The sequence below is a fragment of the Filicampus tigris genome, chromosome 16, assembly GCF_054856515.1.
Source record: "Filicampus tigris isolate MCC_2025a chromosome 16, RoL_Ftig_1.0, whole genome shotgun sequence".
Lineage (NCBI taxonomy): Eukaryota > Metazoa > Chordata > Actinopteri > Syngnathiformes > Syngnathidae > Filicampus > Filicampus tigris.
Window position 1 is genome coordinate 10,192,501 of NC_141232.1, and position 22,669 is coordinate 10,215,169.

A 22,669-nucleotide genomic window follows, 5' to 3' on the forward strand; every position below is an offset into this window, starting at 1 on the left:
CCTTACGTTTTTTTTTTTTAATGGAAACAGGGAAATATCATTAAAAGTGTGTTAATGATGCGCTTGAATGAAATACAATAAGTCCATTCAACATGTAATTGACTTTCATGAGTGCTAATAACCACAGCTTGTTGACCTGTAGGTGTTAGCGCACTTGATACAATACAGTATGTGTTCGTGTAATGTAAGGGATCTCCAAATGTCCTCACGGTATGACAATAAAAGTCACCCGTAGCGGCCCTGCTTGCACGCTACTCTGCACCGTGCGCATGTAGGACTCACACGCCGCAGGTGTGCGTGTATGGCAAAGCGTGCAGATATGGCGTCATGGCCTGAGAGCGAAGCTACCTATTAGAGGTCGCACTGTTGTTAGCAGCATTTAGCTGCCGCTGTTGCTCATGTTTCATGTTTAGGGCTCTCATAACCACAGGGGATGATTTTTTTTTTTAACTTGTTTTTTTTTTTTTACAGGGTTGTGCAAAACTTTTAGGTAAGGGGATTGCGGCGATTGCTAGTCCAAGTGGACATTTTTTTTTAGCCTTGAAATGGGTGCAAATACTATCAGGTTGTGCAAAATAATTCAGGTTGGGTGTGAGTATGAGGTGTGGTAGCTAATAAAGTACATTTAAAAAGAAGTATTCAAGGTTAGAACAAAGTTGTCCGCAGGAGTTGGTTCACTCTATTAAAGAGACGCGCAAGTCTCAGAAGGAAGCACACGGGTGAATGAAGTTGTGCTCATTTAGAAAACGTTACTCCGGGAGGGAGTGCACTCAACAAAATGAAACATTTACGTTTATTAAAATAGAGCTGTCTGTTAGCAAACAGCTTTTATCTGATGGTGCAGGTTGGAGATTTTTCTCAGCAAATGTTTCACTTCTGAGGCATGCACATCTGAACTTGTTCAAAGGCCTCCAACAACAAAAGATGGCAAGAGGGGAAGCTCATTGTTCGACATTCCCGTTGGCAAACATCCAGAGACGCATTCCTTTTCATCTTTCTTTCACTTTTTGGACGATAACTCAAAAGCGCTTTCTGTTAGACTCTGTAGGTTTATGGAGATGAACACTGGGCAACTTCTATAAAGGCACGGAGGATTTTCCTAATGATATCTCCTTTGTACATGGCAAGTGTGTTCCTTCCCATTGCACCTTCAGTTTCTCTGCGCCAAGTCTTTCAGCATCTCGAGTAATTGTCACTTTTTCTCTTGTTTTCCTCTTTGCTTTATGTAATCTTATTCTTCTTCTCCTCAGGACTTTGACAGAGCTGCTGAAGCAGCCAGGCGAGGCGGGAGTTGTGGATGGAACCGGAATACACCACCCTATAGGGACCAACGGTATCTCGGCCAGGGCGTTACGCTCCAACAACGGTCAGTCCTCATACTAAAGCTCGCCCTCAAACTGACAAGACAGAGTTGGCCATTTTTGTTCATTACTATTAGTTTGGTGTCAGATATGAAGAGAATGGGGCAGAGGAATGTAGTGACACACACAGATACAGAAACTCAAGATGAACACCGCTAACATCTTCTAAAATGGAATTTGAGCAACATCTGCTGGTGTATGACATCGTGCAAGACATCAGCTCAGCGAGCATCGGAAGATTAACTCAGCACACTTTGGCTTTCCTTTGGTTTCACGTCATTTCTTTGGTGACGCATAATCTGAATTAACAAGCAGGGCTTGTAAGAGCAGAAGAATGAGAGAGGAGAAGTAGAATACACACTGGAAGTGATGAGAAATGAGCAGACAAAGCAGTAATGCTTTTGTAAGCTGTTACCAAGTGCATTGTACAGTCGCCATTTGTTTGCTGTTCTGACGCATACTGGATGCGAAAGCTGGAAGACTACTACTACTAGAGAGACGCTCAAAAAAACCGTGGTGGCAAAAGTACTCACACGCTGTGCTTACACGAAGGAGATGTACAAAAGAAAGCATAAAATTAGACTCATTTTATAGTTCCGGACTTCAAAATGATGTGCACTAAAAATCCCCTCTCAGAAGACTCAGTAGTAGTTTTATTTTTTGAGCCCATTTCCCCATATGTGACTCTGTCCGGACTTTATTTGTTATTTTAACCCATTAAAGCCTAAAACGCCTGGCTCAACAGCTCCCCAAAACCTAAGGTCGTCTTTGAAATTACCCTTGAAAACCTGAAGTTTTCTTAGAAATTCAACACAAAGCTATTCTGATGCGGACAAAAATTGGATAAAAAAAGAAAATGACTTATGTGCTCTCCAGGCTTTAAGGGTAGAAAGACGGTTATGCACTCACAGTCTTAAAGGGTTAAGGACACGTTTCTACCACTAAAGCCGTGAGCGCTGTTGCGTGTTTCTCCCTTTAAAGGCGGGAGAGCGTATACGTCATTTTCTTTTTTTAATCCAAATCTTGGTCTCTTAGCCATCGAAATGCATCAGAATATACATGTGACGGTGCCGTGAGTTGTCGTAGGATATCCGGAATTTTTTCAAGGAGTAAAGCCGCAGTCGATCGCGGGAGCTCTGATTTAAGTCACGGCAGTGATATAGACGACAAACTTGCGGATTTTAAAGCAGTGAATCCATCCAAACGTGATGTATGGTTAAGATATATGTTCGTAGACAATGACGATTTCAACGTCTTTGTAACACAGCATGGTAATTACCACTCGATTTTTTAAAATTAAAAATAGTGCTTCACTTGCATCTTCGATTGAAACAGTAAAGATTAATAAAGTCGGACCTGTGTGAAAGCCACGTCTAAGATCTCAATTTTGGGGGGAATTATGTTTCTATCTGCTACAGGGGCTGAGATATTAAATGTCAGGTTTTCAAGGGTGACTCCAAAGACGACCGTACGTTTTAGAGAGATGTCTCACGTTGGGCTTCAGGCTTTAATGGGTTAATGCAAGATTAACGGATTTGAAGCAGAGAAAATAGGCTGAGAACAAATCTGTAAATGCTCTTGAATTCTGAAAATATCTGATAAATGACAAACCAGTCACCTATTTCTTCATTCCGAAAAAACAGTTTGGAGATTTGAGTAGTTTCTGATCTGAGCCAGACCAAAGAGTAGACGGATATTTACAGTGTCACCTGTTGGCCGGGATAAATGCTTAACAAGTATAAACACGGCCCAATTGCCACCTCAATGGCCAAACAACTCGTACAAATAACTGTAATGTGAATATGTCAATGAGTTCAAGACACCAGTATGCGTTTATGAGTTGTTTTTGTCCGATTCATCATTACACATACAGGACAGGTTCTATTTAATCAAGACGTAATTAGCCTCGTTCCAGCTCCCAACCCACAGAGTGAATGCTGAGTGACCCATCTGTTTTTCTCTTTTTTTTTTTCTCGACTCTTTGACAGCACACACAGACGCAGAAATGAAGTATATTTCCCGAGGACTCATTTGTGATGACTGGTGGCATGTTTATTTAAAGGACAAAAGGTCCCTGCTGCCTCACATCTGCCCTCGCGCATTTAAATATGAACTATTTGTTGCCCGGCACGCATGTAACGGTGTTGATGTATGCTATGTGCCACAAAGGCAACTCATAGTGCATCAAAAAGACTCACGAAAGAGAGTTACGTAATCAAACATCAATGCACAAAAAACGAGTCATACGCAGCCTGAATGTGTTGATTCATCTATAAATTATTGTACTCTTATTTTCCTACTTCTCATGATCACAAACACACATGCGATGTTTACTCGCGCATTCAGACAATAGAAGAAAAAAAAACAACAACTTGACTTTCATCTTCCCACCATGCCTATAAACACATTTTGGCCTCATTTTCACCCCATGCTGTGCTTATTAACATTCTTCTATCTTGCCTTTCTTTCTTTCTTCCCCTGCTATTAAATTCGACCGTCTTTACTCCCCCTGAGTTCTCGCACCAATTTGTTGTAGTACTTTACTTCCATAACATCATTATCTGGGAAAAAATGTTTAGCGCTGTGCATTTTCGAATTAGGACAGCATAGCCTGCTTATTGTTTTGTTTGTTTATTCAATGGGTCAAGATGATGTACGTGGATAATTATAGCACCACAAACATTCACACTGCACTTCAGTTGCGTTTATCATTTTAGGATTTATGAAGCTCTTTCCACTCAGACATTTTAAGCGTTCCTCCTCTCGTCCTCACCGACTTCAAAGGAGCTTACTTGTGCACTCTATTTTTTTTCTTTTTTTCTAACTGCTCATGTTATCGCACTACAAGAATGGAAGCTTTTTGGCAGCAGTAGTGGAAGTACACAATGATGACAGGGAGGGCAGGAGGATGAAATCTTTGAGATCATGCTGTGTCAGCTGTCTACGCGTAATTACCTCTTAATTAAACTAATTTAAATCCTCCGGGCCAAGGAGGTGGGGGGTGAGAGAGAGAGAGACGGAGATCCGCGCAGTCCATTATTATGTCAGAGGGCAGAGTTTGAGATAAATACGATTCAAGTTCTCTGCGATGATCACTGAGAGGGATGATCCTACGGTTGTATTTAGTGTATTACTCACACATCCGTGTCTTTGGATTTGCCTCCCACACTTTGAACCGAGGATGCAAGCGGAAAAGTTTTGGTTCGAAATGAATTAACAAATACAATTCATCCTGATTTTCAACAGTGGTAGCTTGAGATGTCAGTTGAGTTCATTTCGTGACCAGGATCATTATTGAAAACAATTATATCTTAAATTATCTCACCCCTTTAAGATGGAGTTAACGCTTTTTTGTTGTGTGTTTTTAATACGGAAAAATAAGTCCCTATACAGAAATGAGATAATTACGTAAGTAGAATGTAAAGAGCAGTTTTTGCCACCTTTTTCGCTTCAATTCAATTGGCACCCTGCTGCTCTTTCTGATTTACACACCTTGGCCACCTGGGGGAAGTGTAATACAGATTTATGGATATACATGGAGGTAATCTGTCATCACGATCCTGTGTAAAATGCTAAATTGCTTCTTTTCAGAGAGGACAAAGAATATATGCCTTTGCATTTATATAGTATTGTCATATCTGTCTATATTTGTTGCTCCACCATTTGTGTTTAAATATCTGTCGCTTAAGTGGTTGAACTGTATCAAGTTTGTATCTTCAAAAAAAAATACAAAAAAAAAAAACACATCAGGTCTCGCATAGCTTAAGGCACCACGATAACAAGCAGCATATTCCTGTTCAGCTTTTGTTGCCAGTGTGACATGAATACCACCAAAATATCGGCATTAATTGTCAGATTAATTTTTGATGCCCATTTTAGGCAAAAACGCATGAAGGAATCCTCGTCGCTATCAGCCTTAAAGAGCTTTCAAACTATTACGTCGCATGATTTAAGCACATCGCCTGCAGCAGGTAAAGGCGCCACAAGTCACAGGAAGTATCTGATGAACACAAGCAGAACATGTTTTTTTTTTCCCCCCCTCAAGTTTTCAAGACTGGAGCCAAATCCTCTAAGCATCCACTTCCCCTCCCTCTCCTGCTCTCCTGAGCTCATTTTGAGGCTGAGATATTTTTGATACTGCTTAAGAGATGAAGGGAGGGATGAAACCTGCAGGATGTAAAAATTTGAGGAATGTTTGCGAGAGGGGTGGGAAGAGGAAAGCTGGGAAAGAAATAGGTCATGTTATGTTACAGTTGGTGAAAGACGACAGGGATGATGAAGCTAGCAAAAAAAAAAAAGGAGTTTTAAAGAGAGGGTCAAGCAGGAGAGGTGAAGAGAGACAAGCAAAGAGAGAGCAGATAGAAGAGCCAGCATGCTGCTAGCTGCGAGGGGGACAGCTGGTCAGCTGCTGCCCTACTCTCTTCTAGTGGGGAGAGCTGCCCTGAGGACAGCCACCCTGTTCCACACACACACACACACACACACACACTCTCGCATTTTTACACTCCCCCATACTCGCAATCCATTTGCAGATGGTTGCATGTATACTTACAAACAAACTGCACCTAAGCTTGCGTCACCTGAACACATCACAAAGAGGGATACGCAAGCGCACGCACTCCTTTCGCCTGATGGAGTGCAACGATTGTGTGGGGTCAAAGAGTGGCAGGGAGTGAGAAGGCGAGAGATTATGTCAATGTCAGAAGGAGAGGCAACGGGATGCAAAAAGTGGACGGGGGAAGTAGTATGATGACTGTTTAAACGGTTGAGCTTCGGGCATATTTTTCAGGAAAAGTTTGGTTAAACTCCAAACTGAACAGCTTTTGGGCATTGAAACTATGTACTGTTGCAATGATTTCAGCACCATGGACAGCGTGACCACCACAATCTGAGGAAATGCAGACCTGTGTGAACACAGCAATTGCATGGCCAAGTTGATGCTAAAACAACTAAAATAGTATTCAAATAAGAGAAGGGCTTTAGCACTATATGAGAGACAGTGAAGTATTTTGTTGATTTGCAAAATGTGAAACAGTTCTCAGGCAGGGACTTATGAGGTGCAAAAATGTTTTAACTGTAAAGGAAATAAGAAGAGCATTTTTCTTTAAGAACAAAGCATGAATAAGTAAATGGTGGGAATTTGAAACAACGCTCTTGCTGTTGTTGTTTCAGCCGTCATGCTTCTCTGGACTGTTTTATGAGGTCACGCACATGCCCATTAAAGCCTTTATTCAGCATTTCTCTCAGGTAACCTTCAAAACAAAATAAGCCCGCCTCTGCCAAGGCATAAAAAGATGTGCTCCAGTTCTCCACTGGAAGGCCTCCTTTAAGACACATTTGTGGGGCGCAATTTGCATACAATCCTAGTTAGAAGGGGAGGAAGTCGGGTAAAAGATGGAAGATGGAAGATGAAACATGCGGATGAGAAAGTGCTTCTCTCAATGGACGAGCAATGGCGGACTGAGTTGGCCATCGGTGTGATAAGAAAATGAGTATCATGGGATCCCGCGGAGCTGCTGTTCAGTGAAAAGTCGCAGGGGGTTGTTGTGTGTTAAAGCATCAGCGTGTTTGTTTACATCTGTGCGCCCTTGAATACCACGGAGTGTCATCAGAGTGCCACATGGGGGCCAGTGCCAATTATATCCTCTGTGAGCTTGTCAATGACACCCCGCCGCAGAGACAGCTTGAGACGCAGAGGGATGACAGCCAAACCCAGCATCAATATATTAGGAATCATTTCTACATGCACGTGTGCGAGTGCGAAGTTCATTCAAGCGTGAAAGCATACGACCGTGCGTGAGCCTACGCCGGGTCGGCAATTTGCCCCGATGGCTTCTTATACTACGTTTGTTTAGGAACCGAGAATGAGATTGCGTCACGACTGTTTATGTGACTATAAACAACTCGAAGCCATGCACCATGAATGTGCGTTCAGGCCACAGCTGACAGTTTTAGGGTGCTTAAATGTTAATGGCACACAGAAATGTAGAAATCTGCAACTCGGATGAGTTTGCATACATTTTTTAAGCAGCGCACTGCAGATCCAGTGGATCATTTATTTGCATGGGTTGAGGCTAAACAGTTGCAATGCAGAGCAAGAGCTATTAAACGGATGGAGAAAGTTCCAGATAGGGGTGCGTCTCAGTTTGACAAGCTCTGCCGCATTCTACTATAGCAGGCAGTATTCATTTCATTAGTTTGGCAAAATGCTCTAATGGAAGACAAAAAACACCATCTGTAATTGTGATTATCTACAGGATATTAGCGTCCAAACATTCACCATCACTACAGTACTTACAGTTTGAATTACCTACATTTATGCATATATTGGTCATAAAAGGTGATCTGATAATCATCCAAGTCTAAAAAATGGGCAAACAGCCTTCCCAAATTAATACCACACAAGTAATTATTAGTTGTCATGATTTTGTGGGACACACCATGTAAAGTATGTGAACCCCGTAGGATGATAACATTGTCAAGGGCTAATCGGAATCAGGAGTCAGCCAACGTATAGTCCAGTCAATGGGGGATATGTCGACAAAATAGATGTCATTGAAGGAGTCCCCAAAATACTGCTACAGGTATAAAGTTTGCAAACGGGTGCCTGGATGTTCCACAGCACTGCAGTCTAACTATTGTGTGGACAAATGAAACCAAAGCTGATTTGTTTGGAAGGAGCACACGATGCTCTGTGTCAAGAAAAACAGGCAGAGCACACCACCGTCAAAACTTCATTGCCACTGTGAGGTATAGTGGAGGGGGCATCATGGTTTGGGATCGCTTTGCTCCCTCAGGGCCTGGACCGATTGCCGTCATCGACAGAAAAATGAATTTTACAAAGACATTTTCCAGGCGTACTATCTATCTGCCAATTAAAGCTAAACGGAAGATGGATAACGCAGTAAGACAACGACGGAAGTATCAAGAATACTGCTGAAATGCAACAAGAAAAATGGTCCACAATTCCTCGTGACTATTGTCCACATCAGATCTGCAACTACAGGAAATTGATCATGGTTACCGACAAAAAAAAATACAAATTAAAAAAAATAAAAATTGGCATACTGGAAAACAGCACTGTGTAAAAGCACCCATTTACATATTTGTCTGCATTAAAGATGACTTGGCAAGAATTGGAGCTTTAACACTTGTTTATATGCTCACAAACAAACAGCCCATCAGACTTAACGGCCTTCCTGGCCTTTTTGTTGCTCTGGATGAATGTGCGATGCCTACTTGCTGGAGCTATGCAGCACATAATCCAACAGGGATATAAAGAACCTGCTGATGGGTGGTTAAATACGGTGTAAATCAGGATCGCAATCCTCTCCTGCATCATTGGCTCTATTTTCCGACTCTTTCATGTTTCATCTTGCCCTCTCGACTCCCTCTCATTACCATGCCTCCGTCGCTCCTCCTCTGCCTCAGTTTCTCCCTCGCAGGCATTCACTGCGCCCCTTTCCTCTTTTTCTGGCATCGCTCTGTCCCCGTCACGCCTAACTCTTGTCTCTTCTTTCGTTCATTGTCTGGCGGAGATCGAGCCGTCTGATCCCTCGCTCTGACCGAACACTTAGGTAGGCCAGAAATGATCACAGGGCTACAATGAATAGATCTGATGACTCTCTCCGTGTGAAAAGGAACTTCAAAGGCAACTTTTATAGTTATTGGGACAGCACCTCCAAGCAATGACTTTATGGCATACAGCGGTAAAGTCAAAAGACAATGGGCTCTATTTTTACAGATGGGGCATGCGGAAATGCTGACCTATCCTGCTGCAAGCGCGAGGCTCACTGTTTGCCAATTTGGCGGATCAGTGTGCAGCAAGATGGGATTTCCGGCGTAGCGAGGGTGTGTCCTTTGACATATCTGACAATCTGGTGGTACACTGTAAATTGCGCGTAATTTGAAATACAGTAGTTTAGAGTGGCACGGTGATATGGTCTTTTAACATGCCTGGCTTTTGGCAGTTCTGAGGTTCGGGTTTGAGTCATAGCTCCAGATCACAGGTTCAAAGGTTACTCCAACTTCCGCAGACATGCCCTCAAAAAATATGTTTCTGTTTTTTTTCTTTTTTTATTCATTATTTTTATTTATAAGTATTTCTTTACAATGCCCACAATGAAAAAGAGTTTACTATAGTGTTCAACTTTTGTACGATCTACTTTTGAAAACATGAGAACACAATGAGACACAAAGAAAGGCACACTGTCATTTCTGTCACTATTTTCCATTCAAGAGACAGAATTCAGTATTGTGATTATATTTTTCCATCTATCGGTATACGAGTTGTGGTTTGCAAGTCGAGATGGTGGGTGGATCAAACGAGCAATGTTGACGCATCATAAAAAAAAAAATCCGCTTCTGGGTTCTGTCAGAGGGGTAAAGAAAAAAAAAAAGCATGGAAGTAAAATGAATGTTTGCATTTTAAAGATCCACAGTGTTTGACATGTTGGACGTGGAGTGAAAATACGCGGCAACGTGTGTGTGTGTGTGAATGTGAGAGCATTGACTGACTATTTTCTTCACTCATGTCAAGGCCACTCGACCCCACTCGACGGCCACACGCATCATGCAATATAGACAGAGCCGCCTCCCACACACCCACTGACAGCTGCGATATAAAGTGGACAATTGAAGTGCAATCGAGACAAATGACAGCATAGAGGACACATTTGCCGTCAACTGTCTTAATACATCATGTTTGTGTGCACCTCCTCTTATACCTTATGTGTGTGGAGGAGAAAGGTTTTGTGGATCCCTCCTCCTAAACCGCCGTCGGTCCTGACGGCCCACCATCATACGTAGATTGACACCTTTCTGCACGTTTGACAATGATGAATGAGTGTGTTTGTAATGCGCACGCATGCAGTGAGAGAGGCCACCAGGGACACAATAGCAGGATTACCTCACACTCACTAGTGAAATGCTCTCATGCACACTGCAGAAACACTCAAATACACACTAGTAATATGGTGTCACACACACACACACTACTGACATTTTTTTTTTAGCTCACAAGCACTATCAAAACACACTCCTGCACACTATGGAACTGTTCAAATACACATTCCTGTAACACTCTCATACTTACGATTGAAATGTTTTTGGTCACACTATTGATAACCTGTCAACTTAATACTGAAATACTCTCATGCGCACTACCGAAACGCTCTCATGTAAACCCATTTCAGTATATCGTCGCTGTCCTGTAAAAAACACTTATCTCCAATTTTCACTTTAATGCAATGTCTGTAACGCAGAAACATGATTCATGTAAAAATAAGAAAATGGAAAAAAAAAAATGGAGACGTGTTTTTCACATGACAGCGACGATATTATACAAGCGATATGGATGCGTAAGAGGACTTGAGTTGTGTGTGTGAGAGAGCGTTTTGGTGTTGTGCATGAGACCGTTTCCGTAGTGTGTGTTCGAGATCATCTTGAATTATGTCCCAGTTGTGCTGCACGTGCAGGCGGGGGTGATCCGTGTCAGGGCCGAGACGGCATATAAAGGGGTGTATGCGCGCGCATGGACGTAGGACGATATGAGCATTGCGGCATGTGGCGATACATTAAAATGCCAGGATTATCCTCGACTGCTGCAGGCCTACTGATAGTGTTAATGTTATGGAGGGAAAGGGCGGGATAGCGCTCCGTCTTGGCATCATTATCAAGCCATAATGAGCCATAACCCCATTCAGTGAGGACTCAACGACTTCCCGCTTAATGCATCAGGCCAAGGGTGGCCCGTGTGCTGACTTGCAGGAACGCTGGATGATGAACAGTTGGGGGAGGAAGATGAGCACATTAAGGGGAATTCCAAAAAATAAAGTGCTTTTACAAGAAATGGGGGGGGTGTGTGTAAAGATTATACCCTCTTTAATCCCAATATATGCTAAAATGAAAGAGAAACGAATACTCAAAAACCTCAAACGAGAAAGTCAACTATTCTGCAATTATGGATTTGCCAGAAAGTGATTTCCCTCCACACTCCAAAAATATGTGCATGTGTGATAGGTTTGGCACAAAATATTGTATCATTATTTCGTACTGTACAGTGCTGATTCCAGCATCAAAGATACTAACAAGTGAAAACCATATTGGCACACTTTGAGGATTTTGATAATGACTCTCTGATTTGTTTTCTAACATTGATTTACTGTAAGTACAGCAAAGCGGGGGGTTTAAAACCATCCATCCATCCATTATCTGTACCGCTTCTCCTCACAAGGGTCGCGGGGCGTGCTGGAGCCTATCCCAGCTGTCTTTGGGCAGTAGGCGGGGGACACCCTGAACTGGTTGCCAGCCAATCGCAGGGCACACAGAGACAAACATCCGCACTCACAATCACACCTAGGGGCAATTTAGAGTATCCAATCAACTTACCATGCATGTTTTTGGAATGTGGGAGGAAACCGGAGTGCCCGGAGAAAACCCACGCAGGCACGGGGAGAACATGCAAACTCCACACAGGGAGGCCGGAGCCGGGATCGAACCCACGACCTCTGAACTGTGAGGCGGACGTGCTAACCAGTCGACCACCGTGCCGCCGGTTTAAAACCATAATAAACTAAATACTCACACTTTGTCATGGTTTGAGAGACTTTGGGGTAATTTGTATTCATTTTTGTTTTAAAACAGTATAATGGCAATTTGATTGGGAGAATTTTATCCTCATATCAGTGAAGTGATGTTTCAATTTGATTCCAATCAAACATTGCTTGGCTTGTTTGGGATGCCATGAACCATTTGCCAATTACTAGCGAGTAAATGGTATTAACAATAATAAAGGTGCCACCTTTTCACAGCTTGTGATTAATGAGTTCACTGCTAATGCCAATAACAAGGAAACATATGCCTTTAATAACCTTGTCTCCTTGTGTTTGGGAAAGGCAATCTGAAAATTGGTATGTTATCGCTGAAGATGTCGACCTGAGAATTTTCAATGTCTTATTACACACATAGGGCCAGGATCGAGGATGCAAGGCGGTCTCCAATTACCCACGTCACATGGGTGACCGTCTACATCATCCGCAAAGGAGATCTTGCAGTTTAAACTGTATAAACGAATCAAGCAAGTCTTGAGTGGCACTTGAGTGACAGTGGCACTTCCACTGTCATGATTTTAATGGCAATGAGGGGAGCGCACTTTGATTGGCTGGGAGTTATTGTCAGTAGAAATGAAAAGCCTACAAAAAGTGTGGCACTATAAATAGCATCACAGGTATGGCTCCATCCAATTACTTTCACCGATTATCCTCTTAAAGAGGAAGTCAACCCAAACCTATTCTTTTTAAGACTATGCTCTATGCAGGCCCACTAGTAACAAGGCATTCTGATAAATATTGGGTTTGTGGAATAATAAAAATTCCATCACCTGTTTTCTGAAGCTGAGCCGTGATTGGTCGTTACCTGAGCTCTGAGTATTTGTGATGTCATTTTCAGTTGACAGAAGTGACAAAATGGCCGGCCCCAAACGCAATATTAATCAGAATGCCACGTTTCAACTAGTGGGCCTGCATAGAGCATATTTTTGAAAAAAAATATGTTTGGGTTGACTTCCTTCTTTAAGGGTCGCAGGCAGCTAGAGCCTTTCCTAGTTGTCTATACCTTATACTGGAATACCAGTTAATCACAGCGCACAGACACAGACAAACATTCACATTGTCACTTTGGGAGAACTCAACCCAAGTTAGGTGACCGAACCCTAGATTTGGTTTTAAGAAAATATGTACAGGCAGAAAGTTCCCTTTGCAGGTGTACCTAATTTGGTGAAAAGAAACCACTATCTGCACACACGTGCGCACCCCATGGACGCATGTGACGCAAACTCACAAGCGCTCCCTCTCGTTTCCCTTAACTGTCAGGCGCACGCACGACGCGGCATCACATCACATCATCTCAGCAAGCGTGTTTAACCTAATCACACTCAGCCATGCGTGAACCTCAGATGGGGGAGTCAGGTCTGTTATGACAGCCGATGTGCTGTGTGACAGCCACAGGCTTTCGACAGCACCGACCGACAGGCTGCTTTTTAACACACACGCGTTGTCCTGTACGCAAAAAGACACGAGACCTACGCACGGCGACGGCGGAGAGGGGGGGTGCGGGTCGGAGCAGGGAGCCAAGACTTTGAGGCAGACAGAGTGACTAATTGTGTGTTTCATTTCCACAGCATTAAATCGTAAGCAGACGCACAGTGGGATGCGGGCCCCCTGGATCCAATGAGATTTGCCCTTTGAAAGCTCTTGCTAGAATGTCTTGCGTTCCGCTAAATTGCAGGAGAAAACAGAAGACAAGACAGTCTTGAGACCATCAAGCATATCCTATAAAAATCTCTCACTCAAGACATAAACGGAGTGAATCTACTGTAGATGTCCTACACTGAAATGAGATTTTGTGACTTAGCAATGACAGTATTCAGCGATCCATCCAAAGTCAGCTGGGATAGACTCAAGCTCTCTTGTAACCAGAATGGGGAAAAGCAGCATAGAAGCCATCAATGGATGGAGTTTGAGTGCTAAAAATAAATATACCGTATACATGTTTGTGTAAAGTTGACAGTGATATTACCGTAGTATAATCTTTCATTGGCAATGTAGTAATTCAGGGCCACAATGGCAATGAAGACACTTATTACAAGCCAGTGTTCAATTCACATTATGCATGAAATTGCTATTTTAGGACCACATGGTTTTAGCTTTAATCAACTTCAGAGTTATTCCAGCAGGCGTGTAACTACATAACATCCACAGCCTTCATCATCATGTTGAACCAAAAATCTAACCTGTCAGCAACACATTTGCAACGTGTCCACATTGGACTGCTTTCTTCCAGAGGAAATGTTCTCCTGAAAGTAGCCCATCATCACACCTGGCAAGTACTCTCAGCGCTGGGACATTTTTCAATGTGCAGGCCACCTAGAGGGCCACCTTAGTACGAGTTAACACGGGGAAGTTGTTTGTCACTGCTCTCTAAGCTCCCATATTGATGCTCTGATACACATGACCGCCTTTTGTGTAAAGCGCCCAGTCGCAATGTTTTCTAGCTTTTTGTCACTTCCAAGGACAAGATTCATGACATGAAGAGTGTCTGTGGTTGTCTCAAACGAATGAAGCTAGTGGGAGGTGGCGAATTCAAATGAAGCATGCCACCAGTTGCATTTTCTATGCCCAAGACATTCTACACTTTGTGAAATAAGCAGCTCACTAAAGATTTACACTACTACTTGGTTGTTTAATTTCACACTTGATTGCTGGGCAAGCAGAGCCCCAACTATTTGTATACAAGCTATTAAGAAGTCATTTGTTTAGTGATATGCCCCCTTAAATAACAAGACTGTGTTTTATGTGCATCATGCTGCAACTGGTGGATGTATTCAGTAAAGACGGGAGGTAAATATGAGAAAAAAAATGACAAGGCGGCATTGTGAGGTTGAAAACGCATTCAAAAAGGGGGTGGGGGGTGACTTGTAAACGAATTATATTATGACAAGAGAAAGCGATAAATACTAAAAGAAAGGGATAATCACACAGACAGAGCACAGAGTGGAGCCCTTTTCCCTGGCGACACTGCTCTATTGATCGTAGCTTGTTTCTTGGAGAGTTTCTGTGAGATCAGGGCGAGCGCTGACACAGCCATCACAATGCATTATGAGGGATCAAAGAGAGGCCGGCATTGGCCACCGCGCAGGAACTTGATGCCCGCGGGAATAGAGGAAGAACGGAGGGAAGAGAAAATGGGACAAGGACTAACAGAGGCGTCCAGTGAAACACAGCTTAACAGGATTTTCAATCACGGCCAGTCACTCGCTGTGCTGTCTCCATCCCTCAGTGGCGCTCTGCGAAGACACAGGTGGACGCGCGAAGGAAGTAAACAGGAGCAGAAATCAAGTCATGGGAGGGGCAGGCAAAGGGGCGAGAATATGAAGACGAGCGGCGTAAAGTGTGTTGGAGTATGCAGTCGCAGGCATATGTTTGTGCATGTTTGTGTGTGTACAAGACAGATGGAGGCAAGCGGGTGACAATGAGGTGAGAAGCATTGTGGGAATCAGGGAGTCAAACACCAAATAGAAAGTGAGAAGGATGACGCAGGCAAGCCGCGTGTAGGGAGTCTGTCGGTAGAGACGTTTGTTTAGAGAGTTTGCTAGAGAGTGGGAGTGAAAGACAGGTAATTTTTGAGAGGGACAGAGCCCGGCAGAGGGAGAAGCGGAGCGACAGAGTGGAGGGAGGAAGAGAGTGAAAGAAGGACGGAAAGAGGTAGAGCGTGAGGGGTGCAGGGTCAGAAAGAGAGAGCGAGTGAGGGTTAGTGTGAGACAGCGATATACAGAGAGAAAGAAAGAGATAGAAGGAAAGGTAGAGAGAGAGGAAAAGAGAGAGAGAAGAAAAGAGAGCAAGGAGACAGGAAGAGGGTGAGGGAAAAGGTAGAAGGAAAGGCGGGGAGGGAGAGAGAAACCGACAGAAAGACAGTGAGGGGGGTAGAGGGACAAGTAGAGGTAGAGAGAGAGTGGGAGAGAGCGAAAGAAATGTCAGTGGACAGCTTCCATGTGCTGGCTGCAGAGCAACAGAAATGTCAAGCATGGAGAAAGTGCTGACGTCTTTCACACAGCGCGTGTGCGTACGTTGTGTGCGTGCGTGCGTGTCACTGGGTCATTTTCTTGTGAATCTCAAGGCTGGCACAAATACAGCAAACATAGTACTGCACATGAACGAACATAATTCTTACATAACGTTCAAGGGAGATATTGTGTTTTTTATTGTAGAAGTCGAATTATGGGATAGTGTATGACTATGACTTGCCAAAAAGCAGCTTTGTGTTATAGTGCCCCAAATAAATAAATAATAAATCCTCTCCCTCATTTAGCAATGCAAAAAGCACATCATGTGTGACAGGACTGTGTTGTTAACATGTGGTCAGGATAGCATTGCACTTGCGACCAGAATGCGTTTGAAATAAAAATAGTCAGACTCCTTCGAAATGTGTGTTCTTCCACAAATATTTGTCACTTCTCTCTGCTTTAGTTATTACCCGGAAAACTGTCAAGACTAACATTATGTACCTTTTTGGCTTTGAGCAGAAAACTGCAACCAAAAGTGCCATTCTACTTTCTCCTCTAGCAGACGCAAACATCGCACAGTTTGGAAAAACATTGAGCCAAAGCGCTTTACAACATAAACACCAGCGTCGACATCATCTGATATTTATGTCAATATGGGGACAAAATGAGAGTAAGGTGTTGCAATTTGAATGTTTGTGTAGAGGATGGTGAAGCATGTGGCTCCCAATGAGTATGCGGGAGAAGGCAGCCCGAGGTGGTACACTTCACCCAGCCTGTCTCCATCAAGAACACACTCAGTCAAATGTCAAAGTCGTGACCTATGACCGATCTATGAACTCGCGATTACTCAATGGCTTGTTGCATTGTTTTTAAAAGTTATCACGCCGACTCATCTGGGTTGTTATTTACATTTAGTTCTATAACGTACGCGTACGAATTGCTCACGAGTCTGCATCCACCTGAGCGTTCTTTTTAAGACTAATTGCAGCAGGCCTGAAAAAAATAGTTTCTAAAAAATGTGACGGCGGAAAATAATGAGAAATTGTTTGGAACAAAGAAATGGTGGCACAAAGGATGACAAATTGCAGGCTTCCGATAATGCTTTCATTTACATGTCTAACTATTGGCGCCCTGGTGTACATTGTGACAAGTTAAATAGGGAAAGGCACAGGTGCAGCTGATGCCTTTAATAATAGCTCATCTCTCTCTTTCTGTGTCCCCCAAAGCTGCGAGTGTCATTCGGTGATTTATTAGCACGTGTGCTAGTCTTTCTTGTGGCTACTATTCAAAGTCGCTAGAGAAAGCTGCCATCGTAAAAGTGAATAATTACAAAAGGGCAATCTTTTATGATGATTACATCTTACTTTCCAAACAATTTGTACTCCTGAGGTAACATTTCAGATTATGGATTGGCTTCACTGAGTTATTTGTCTCAAGACTGGAGATGGGAATAAAAATCATTTCCTCATTTGATTGTTTAATTTGCTCAATCTCAACTTCAGTAAGGAAGTATTTCGTTTTTTCCCCCCTACCAAATAACAGTCACACAAATACGGTATATTCATCAGTCTTCATCTTCATTTCGGTCACGGGTGAGTTTGAGACTTTCAGCTGATTGACTGAGAGGCGAGATATGAACACCCTGGATCGGTCGCCTCTTTGTAAATTATTCTTAAAACACTTAAATTTCCTTTTGCTAGATTAAGGATAATTTAGTCGAATGCCTATTCCCAATTCATTCATGAAGATCAAAACACAGTAATATAAACTCATTACCAATATATGACACCTAATTTTTAACTTCTTCGAAATGAGAGTAATACATATTTCAGATAGCTGGATTATTTTGGGAAAATGATACAGCATGAAGACAGGGAACACGTAATTATCTTGCCAGACACGTCAGCTCATTTTTATCCTTCTCTGTGTTTTGCCTGGCTAAATTTAAGGGGCACAGCATATGACAGAATTCACAAATCACTTCCTTGTGGGAGGGAAAAAGCGAGCGAACGCAGGCTGAGAAACAGATGGGCATCATCGGGATATATGTGCATGTGGATGCTTATTTTTAGGTGGAGTATTACAAAAAAATACATGTGGTAGTTGTTTTAACAAGAGCTGAAGGGAAAACATGATGAGGGCAAACATGACAAAGCGAGCAGGTGCTTCTGAGACAAGACAGCCGCTGAAACGTTCACAATATTTTGCCAACTTCTTTCACCCTCCTGTCACTTATTCTTATTCCTAAACCATCTGCTGCCTTTCTCGTAATCTTTATTTCAGTTCCATTTCTCTTCAAAACATTCCGCCATTTCATTTCCTTAGCTTTGTCCCCGCTCCCTCAAGCTTCACCGCAGCCAACGTAAAATCCGCGCTAACACATCCAAGTCCAATCCTCAGATGGCCGTTGCATCACTAACTCGGACCACCACGTTAATAAGGTATCAGTCACAAGATGGGGGCTGGAAGGTGGTGCCAGGGGCTGGGAGATGATTTGAAGGTCAAACACCGGCGTGTGTTAGCACACATACACAGACATCTCTCGCCCACACAGCGCGTGTGCGTGAAGTATAAATCTCGGTTAGACATGGTGGGTGGACACACTGGCAGGAGATTTATGCTTGAGAACATGAAGCAGAGCTCTTGATCCAAAAAGGGGGACGGTTGCTGAGTGGGTGTTTTTTGTGAATGATTATCATGTAGTGGCACGGTGACCTAGCGGTTAGCGCATCCGCCACACAGTTCTGAGGTTGGGTGTTCGAATTCGGGCTTTACTCACGGGCGTGCGGTGATCTTTGGAGGGGCAGGTGCTCAGAGTTTAAAAAAAAAAAGGGGATTATGTGTCACCATTGGCGCTCCACTTGGTGTTCAAACCCACGCCACCACCTTTTTGCCAGCTTGGAAGCGGAGCGTGCTGACTGCTGAGCTAAAAGCTGACAAAAAGGCCAGCCCCCTCCGCTTTGGAAATGGCTCGCTGTGAATAACCTGCTGTACTGCTGACCGTTTGGAGACTCCTTGTTGAGAGGAGACACTGCTAGAGAAAGAAATATTGACAAACTATAATTGTGACATTTCATGCCATTTGTATACACTACAATACACTACAATAAGTTCGCTCCATGTGGCTGATTCATAATTTGTTCTCAATTATTATGCATAGGACCGAGTAATATAAATGTATAACGCACACACTACTTTGTAGAAAAAAAAAAAAAAAAGTACCCCTGCCTCCAAGCATAGTGAGTAACATTTGTACCACAAAAACATGGAAGGACAATGACACAATCAATATATATCAATGTTCGAAGATGGTATGCCTCACTCCAAGACTTGTGTCACTACATTTCAATTTAAGCTAGCTAATTTAGCTCGCACACAATCAGACTCTGTGATGATAATGTCTACAAGACTTATCAAATTATTGAACGCTACCATGTCCTTGGCTTTTTGTTGGTACTTAAATTAAACAACCAAAACAGAGGGACCAACTTAGTGACAGCATGTGCAGCGATGACCTATCTTCGAAAGAGTGGCGCGTGTGGTAGTATGTGACATCCGCATGCGAGGATCTTGTGACCAAGGCTAGCATAATTAGAATAATCGTCATGTCACGTCATCTTCCAAAACCGCTTATCCTATATAGGGTCGCGGGGAGTTGCTGGAGCCTATCCCAGCCGTCAATGGGCGAAGGCAGACTACACCCCGAACTGGTCACCAGCCAGTCGCGGGGCACACATAGACACTGTCACTGAGCGGGAATCGATCCCACGCTGCCCGCACACAACTCAGGCGTGTGTACCACTACACTATCAGCGGACCAATTAGAATAATCATTTAATTTAATCATGTTGAATTTTATTTTGAAAGGCAACAAAATGGCTTACAAGCACCACAAAAAAAAACAACAACAAAAAAACAGTTTTAGCAAATGTGTCAAAAAGTGTTTTTTTTTTTTTGTTGTTGTTTTTTTCCCCAGAAAATTGCAAGCCCCTCCTTCAACTAAAAGAATCACAGTACAGTCGATAAAAGCTTTATGATGGTAACAACCAGACTCTGGAATGGTACATTTTACATTTTATTTCTATCGGAAAATTGAAGGTCATCCTCCATCCCGGAACTGATTGTGTTGGACCTCAGAGGTTCCACAGCATATGAGATGTAAACAGCTTTTTACTTGGTTAAGCAGTCACAGGTTGCTAAAAGAAAAAAAAAAAGTCTTTTTAAGTTTAATTTCGACAGGATGAATGAGTATTTCCCCTATGATGCTTGTATTTAATATTTATGATCAGTGGTGCCGAGTGTTGTTATGGGAGACCGTGGTGGATGGCCACAGGAGGGCTTTATGGGCCTTCGTAAAGTCAGCGAGCTGAGCCACTGCGGTTCACCCCAAGAATATGGATGAGATCATTTCTACTCATGAGGGCACACACACAAGAGACATACACACACTCAAGGGAAGTCGAGACGGTCAAGAGAGTTGCAGGTGCCTCGCCTCTACCATTAAGGACATTTCAAACATGGCACAATGACTCTTGATGATGTGACTTTGTATACTTGTGTGTGTTAGCTTACTCGTTACATTGCTATCAGTACGAGGAACATCCCACAAATAGTAGATCACTCCACATCTCTCCTACACACACACACACACACACACTGTATTGTGTCACTGAGCATTACACATCAAATTACATTACATGAGACATCCCCCACTTCAAAACTGATAGAGTGACACTGGAGGAGGACAATTGTGTAGTAAAAGCATAAAACATGTACAACATCATTCACATTCTTCACTTTTGTCTTTCCGTGACCCTCCTCCTCAGTCATTGCTCCATTTTTCACTTTATAGGACTTCTTTTGCTTCTTTATTGCAATCCATTGGCTGCAAAGGTCTAGTCTGTAATTTTTCATAGGAAATATAATACACATACCCCCCGTGACCTTTCATCCTGTCTGAATGGATTCAGGAATAAGTCCCCACTTCCTGCCTACTTTTGCATAAAAGGGGGGAGCTGACCTTAAGCCTTTTGATTGTTTTTGTAAGTCTCTAAGTGGACTTGTCCAGAAAGTCCATGTCAGAATGAGAAAATATAAACATATAATTGGCTTCTTATGACAAACAGATCTCAGCTCGATGGGTGGCAAAGTAAAACATATTTACACAAAGCTCAATAAGTCATCAACAATTTACAGTGAGCATAATTCATCAAAACACTTGATTTGACTGGTATGCTCAATCATCTTCTGCTTCAAAAAATATCTTCTTAACCAGAGCTCATGTGCTTTATTAAAGCGGGAGCTTGTAGTGTTAAAACTGCAAGCAATATTTCAATGTAGCCTCACTCCACAAAGCCACGCCCCTTTAACTCATTCACCACCATTGACGAATTTACTTGTCTTTTTGCAGTCCAATCCCAGGAACTTATTTATATTTTTTTCAAATGTTAGGTTAAAAGAAGGTCTGAAAATGTCTGGCAGTTAATAACATGATCAAGCTAACAAAATGTCAGTGCTAGCAACACTAAGCTAGCATAAGCCCTGTAAACAAGCCGACTTTAGCCACGGCTTTTTCATTGGCATGATGACTCATTTGTAATTGAGGGTTACTATAAAACTAAATGTTATCAGTTTGAAGTGTTATTTTTTGGAGTGTGCAATCAAAAGCTGAAAAAGAGAAAATACTTTTACCTGTCGAGTAGAAATGTTGCTAATTCCTTGTCGGTCCTGAATCCTCTCAGTTGTCTGAGGTCCCACCACCTTGAAAAGGCAACTCCTTTGTTCCCCTTATTTGCATGGATATTCTGCCACTGTTTCAGCTGAGGTCCAAGGTTGCAGGTCAGCTCAAGGTCACAAGGGTGTGCCCACTATTAGTGTGTCTGCAAGTGCAACAAAAATGATTGACACCTCAGTCACAGTTTCTCTTGGTCTCTGCTTGATTGTTTTTTTTTTTTTACAGAACCGTTGCTTTCTTGCATATCAAAGTAGAGGCACAAGGTGGGGACATTGAAAAAAAAAAGTCTTGCAACAATTTAGAGCACAGAAAATGTAAATCATGAATTCCTTCCCATTCTTTTTCCTGAATACATAAAGGGTAGAATAACACTTGGGAAAGCGTATACGTCTTGCAGGGCCCATCAGTTCCTTGTAAAAAGACATTTTAAATTACCACAGACCCACAGAGTCAGCACATCTATAATACATCAACGGCAAACATTCCAACCTGTTCTGCGTAGTGTAAAATGTGATCGATATGCTCGAAATATTTGGATCTGCACCAAAATTCTTCACAGTAAAAATATGCTGCGTCTGAAAGAGACCGACAAGCTGGACTTGAGGGAACTTCAAGCTTAAGGGATGGAGCCTTTGAGTCGGAGAGAGATATATGTGAGTGTAAAGTGAAAAAGCTCCAGGGTCTGCTTGGCCCCTGTGATGAAAGGACACGTTCAAAGCTCAGATTAGCTCAATAATTTATCACTTCACCAGCGCTGAGGGAATCGCCACTATCGTGTGATTTACGTGCACAGATGCATCACCATTGGTGATTATCAATTCATTCATTCCACAGGTAGACTATAAGAAAACGCAATTTTAGAGGGATTGATTACATAATCTTTTTGCAGCTAGATGTGACGCCTTGCTAATCAGAAATCTGAAGCCATTGTACTTCCTGGCAAATTAATTGGGGCAAATGAGGCTTATGAATTTTGGACCCAAATTGAGTCCTGTTGCGTAACGTGGGTTTCCC

At 42.7% G+C, this 22,669-nt stretch overlaps 1 protein-coding gene and 1 long non-coding RNA gene across 3 annotated transcripts in view; one reads left to right on the forward strand and one right to left on the reverse strand.

Moving 5' to 3' along the window:
* The window catches only part of LOC147134649 (protein shisa-8), a 67,624-nt gene that overhangs the window by 28,308 nt on the left and 16,647 nt on the right, over nucleotides 1-22,669 (forward strand). The window contains exon 3 of the mRNA XM_086054855.1: nucleotides 1,251-1,366. Coding sequence (XP_085910981.1) covers nucleotides 1,251-1,366 — 116 coding nt within the window. The remainder of the gene's footprint in view (nucleotides 1-1,250; nucleotides 1,367-22,669) is intronic.
* Nucleotides 19,984-22,669, reverse strand: part of LOC147134650 (uncharacterized) — a 33,779-nt gene continuing 31,093 nt past the window's right edge. Inside the window, exons 3-5 of one of the 2 annotated variants that reach the window (XR_015090026.1) lie at nucleotides 21,613-21,800; nucleotides 20,494-20,554; nucleotides 19,984-20,117 (exon numbers count right to left, since the gene is read on the reverse strand). This is a non-coding gene — a long non-coding RNA (uncharacterized LOC147134650). The remainder of the gene's footprint in view (nucleotides 20,118-20,493; nucleotides 20,555-21,612; nucleotides 21,801-22,669) is intronic. The other variant, XR_015090025.1, reaches the window with a different exon arrangement.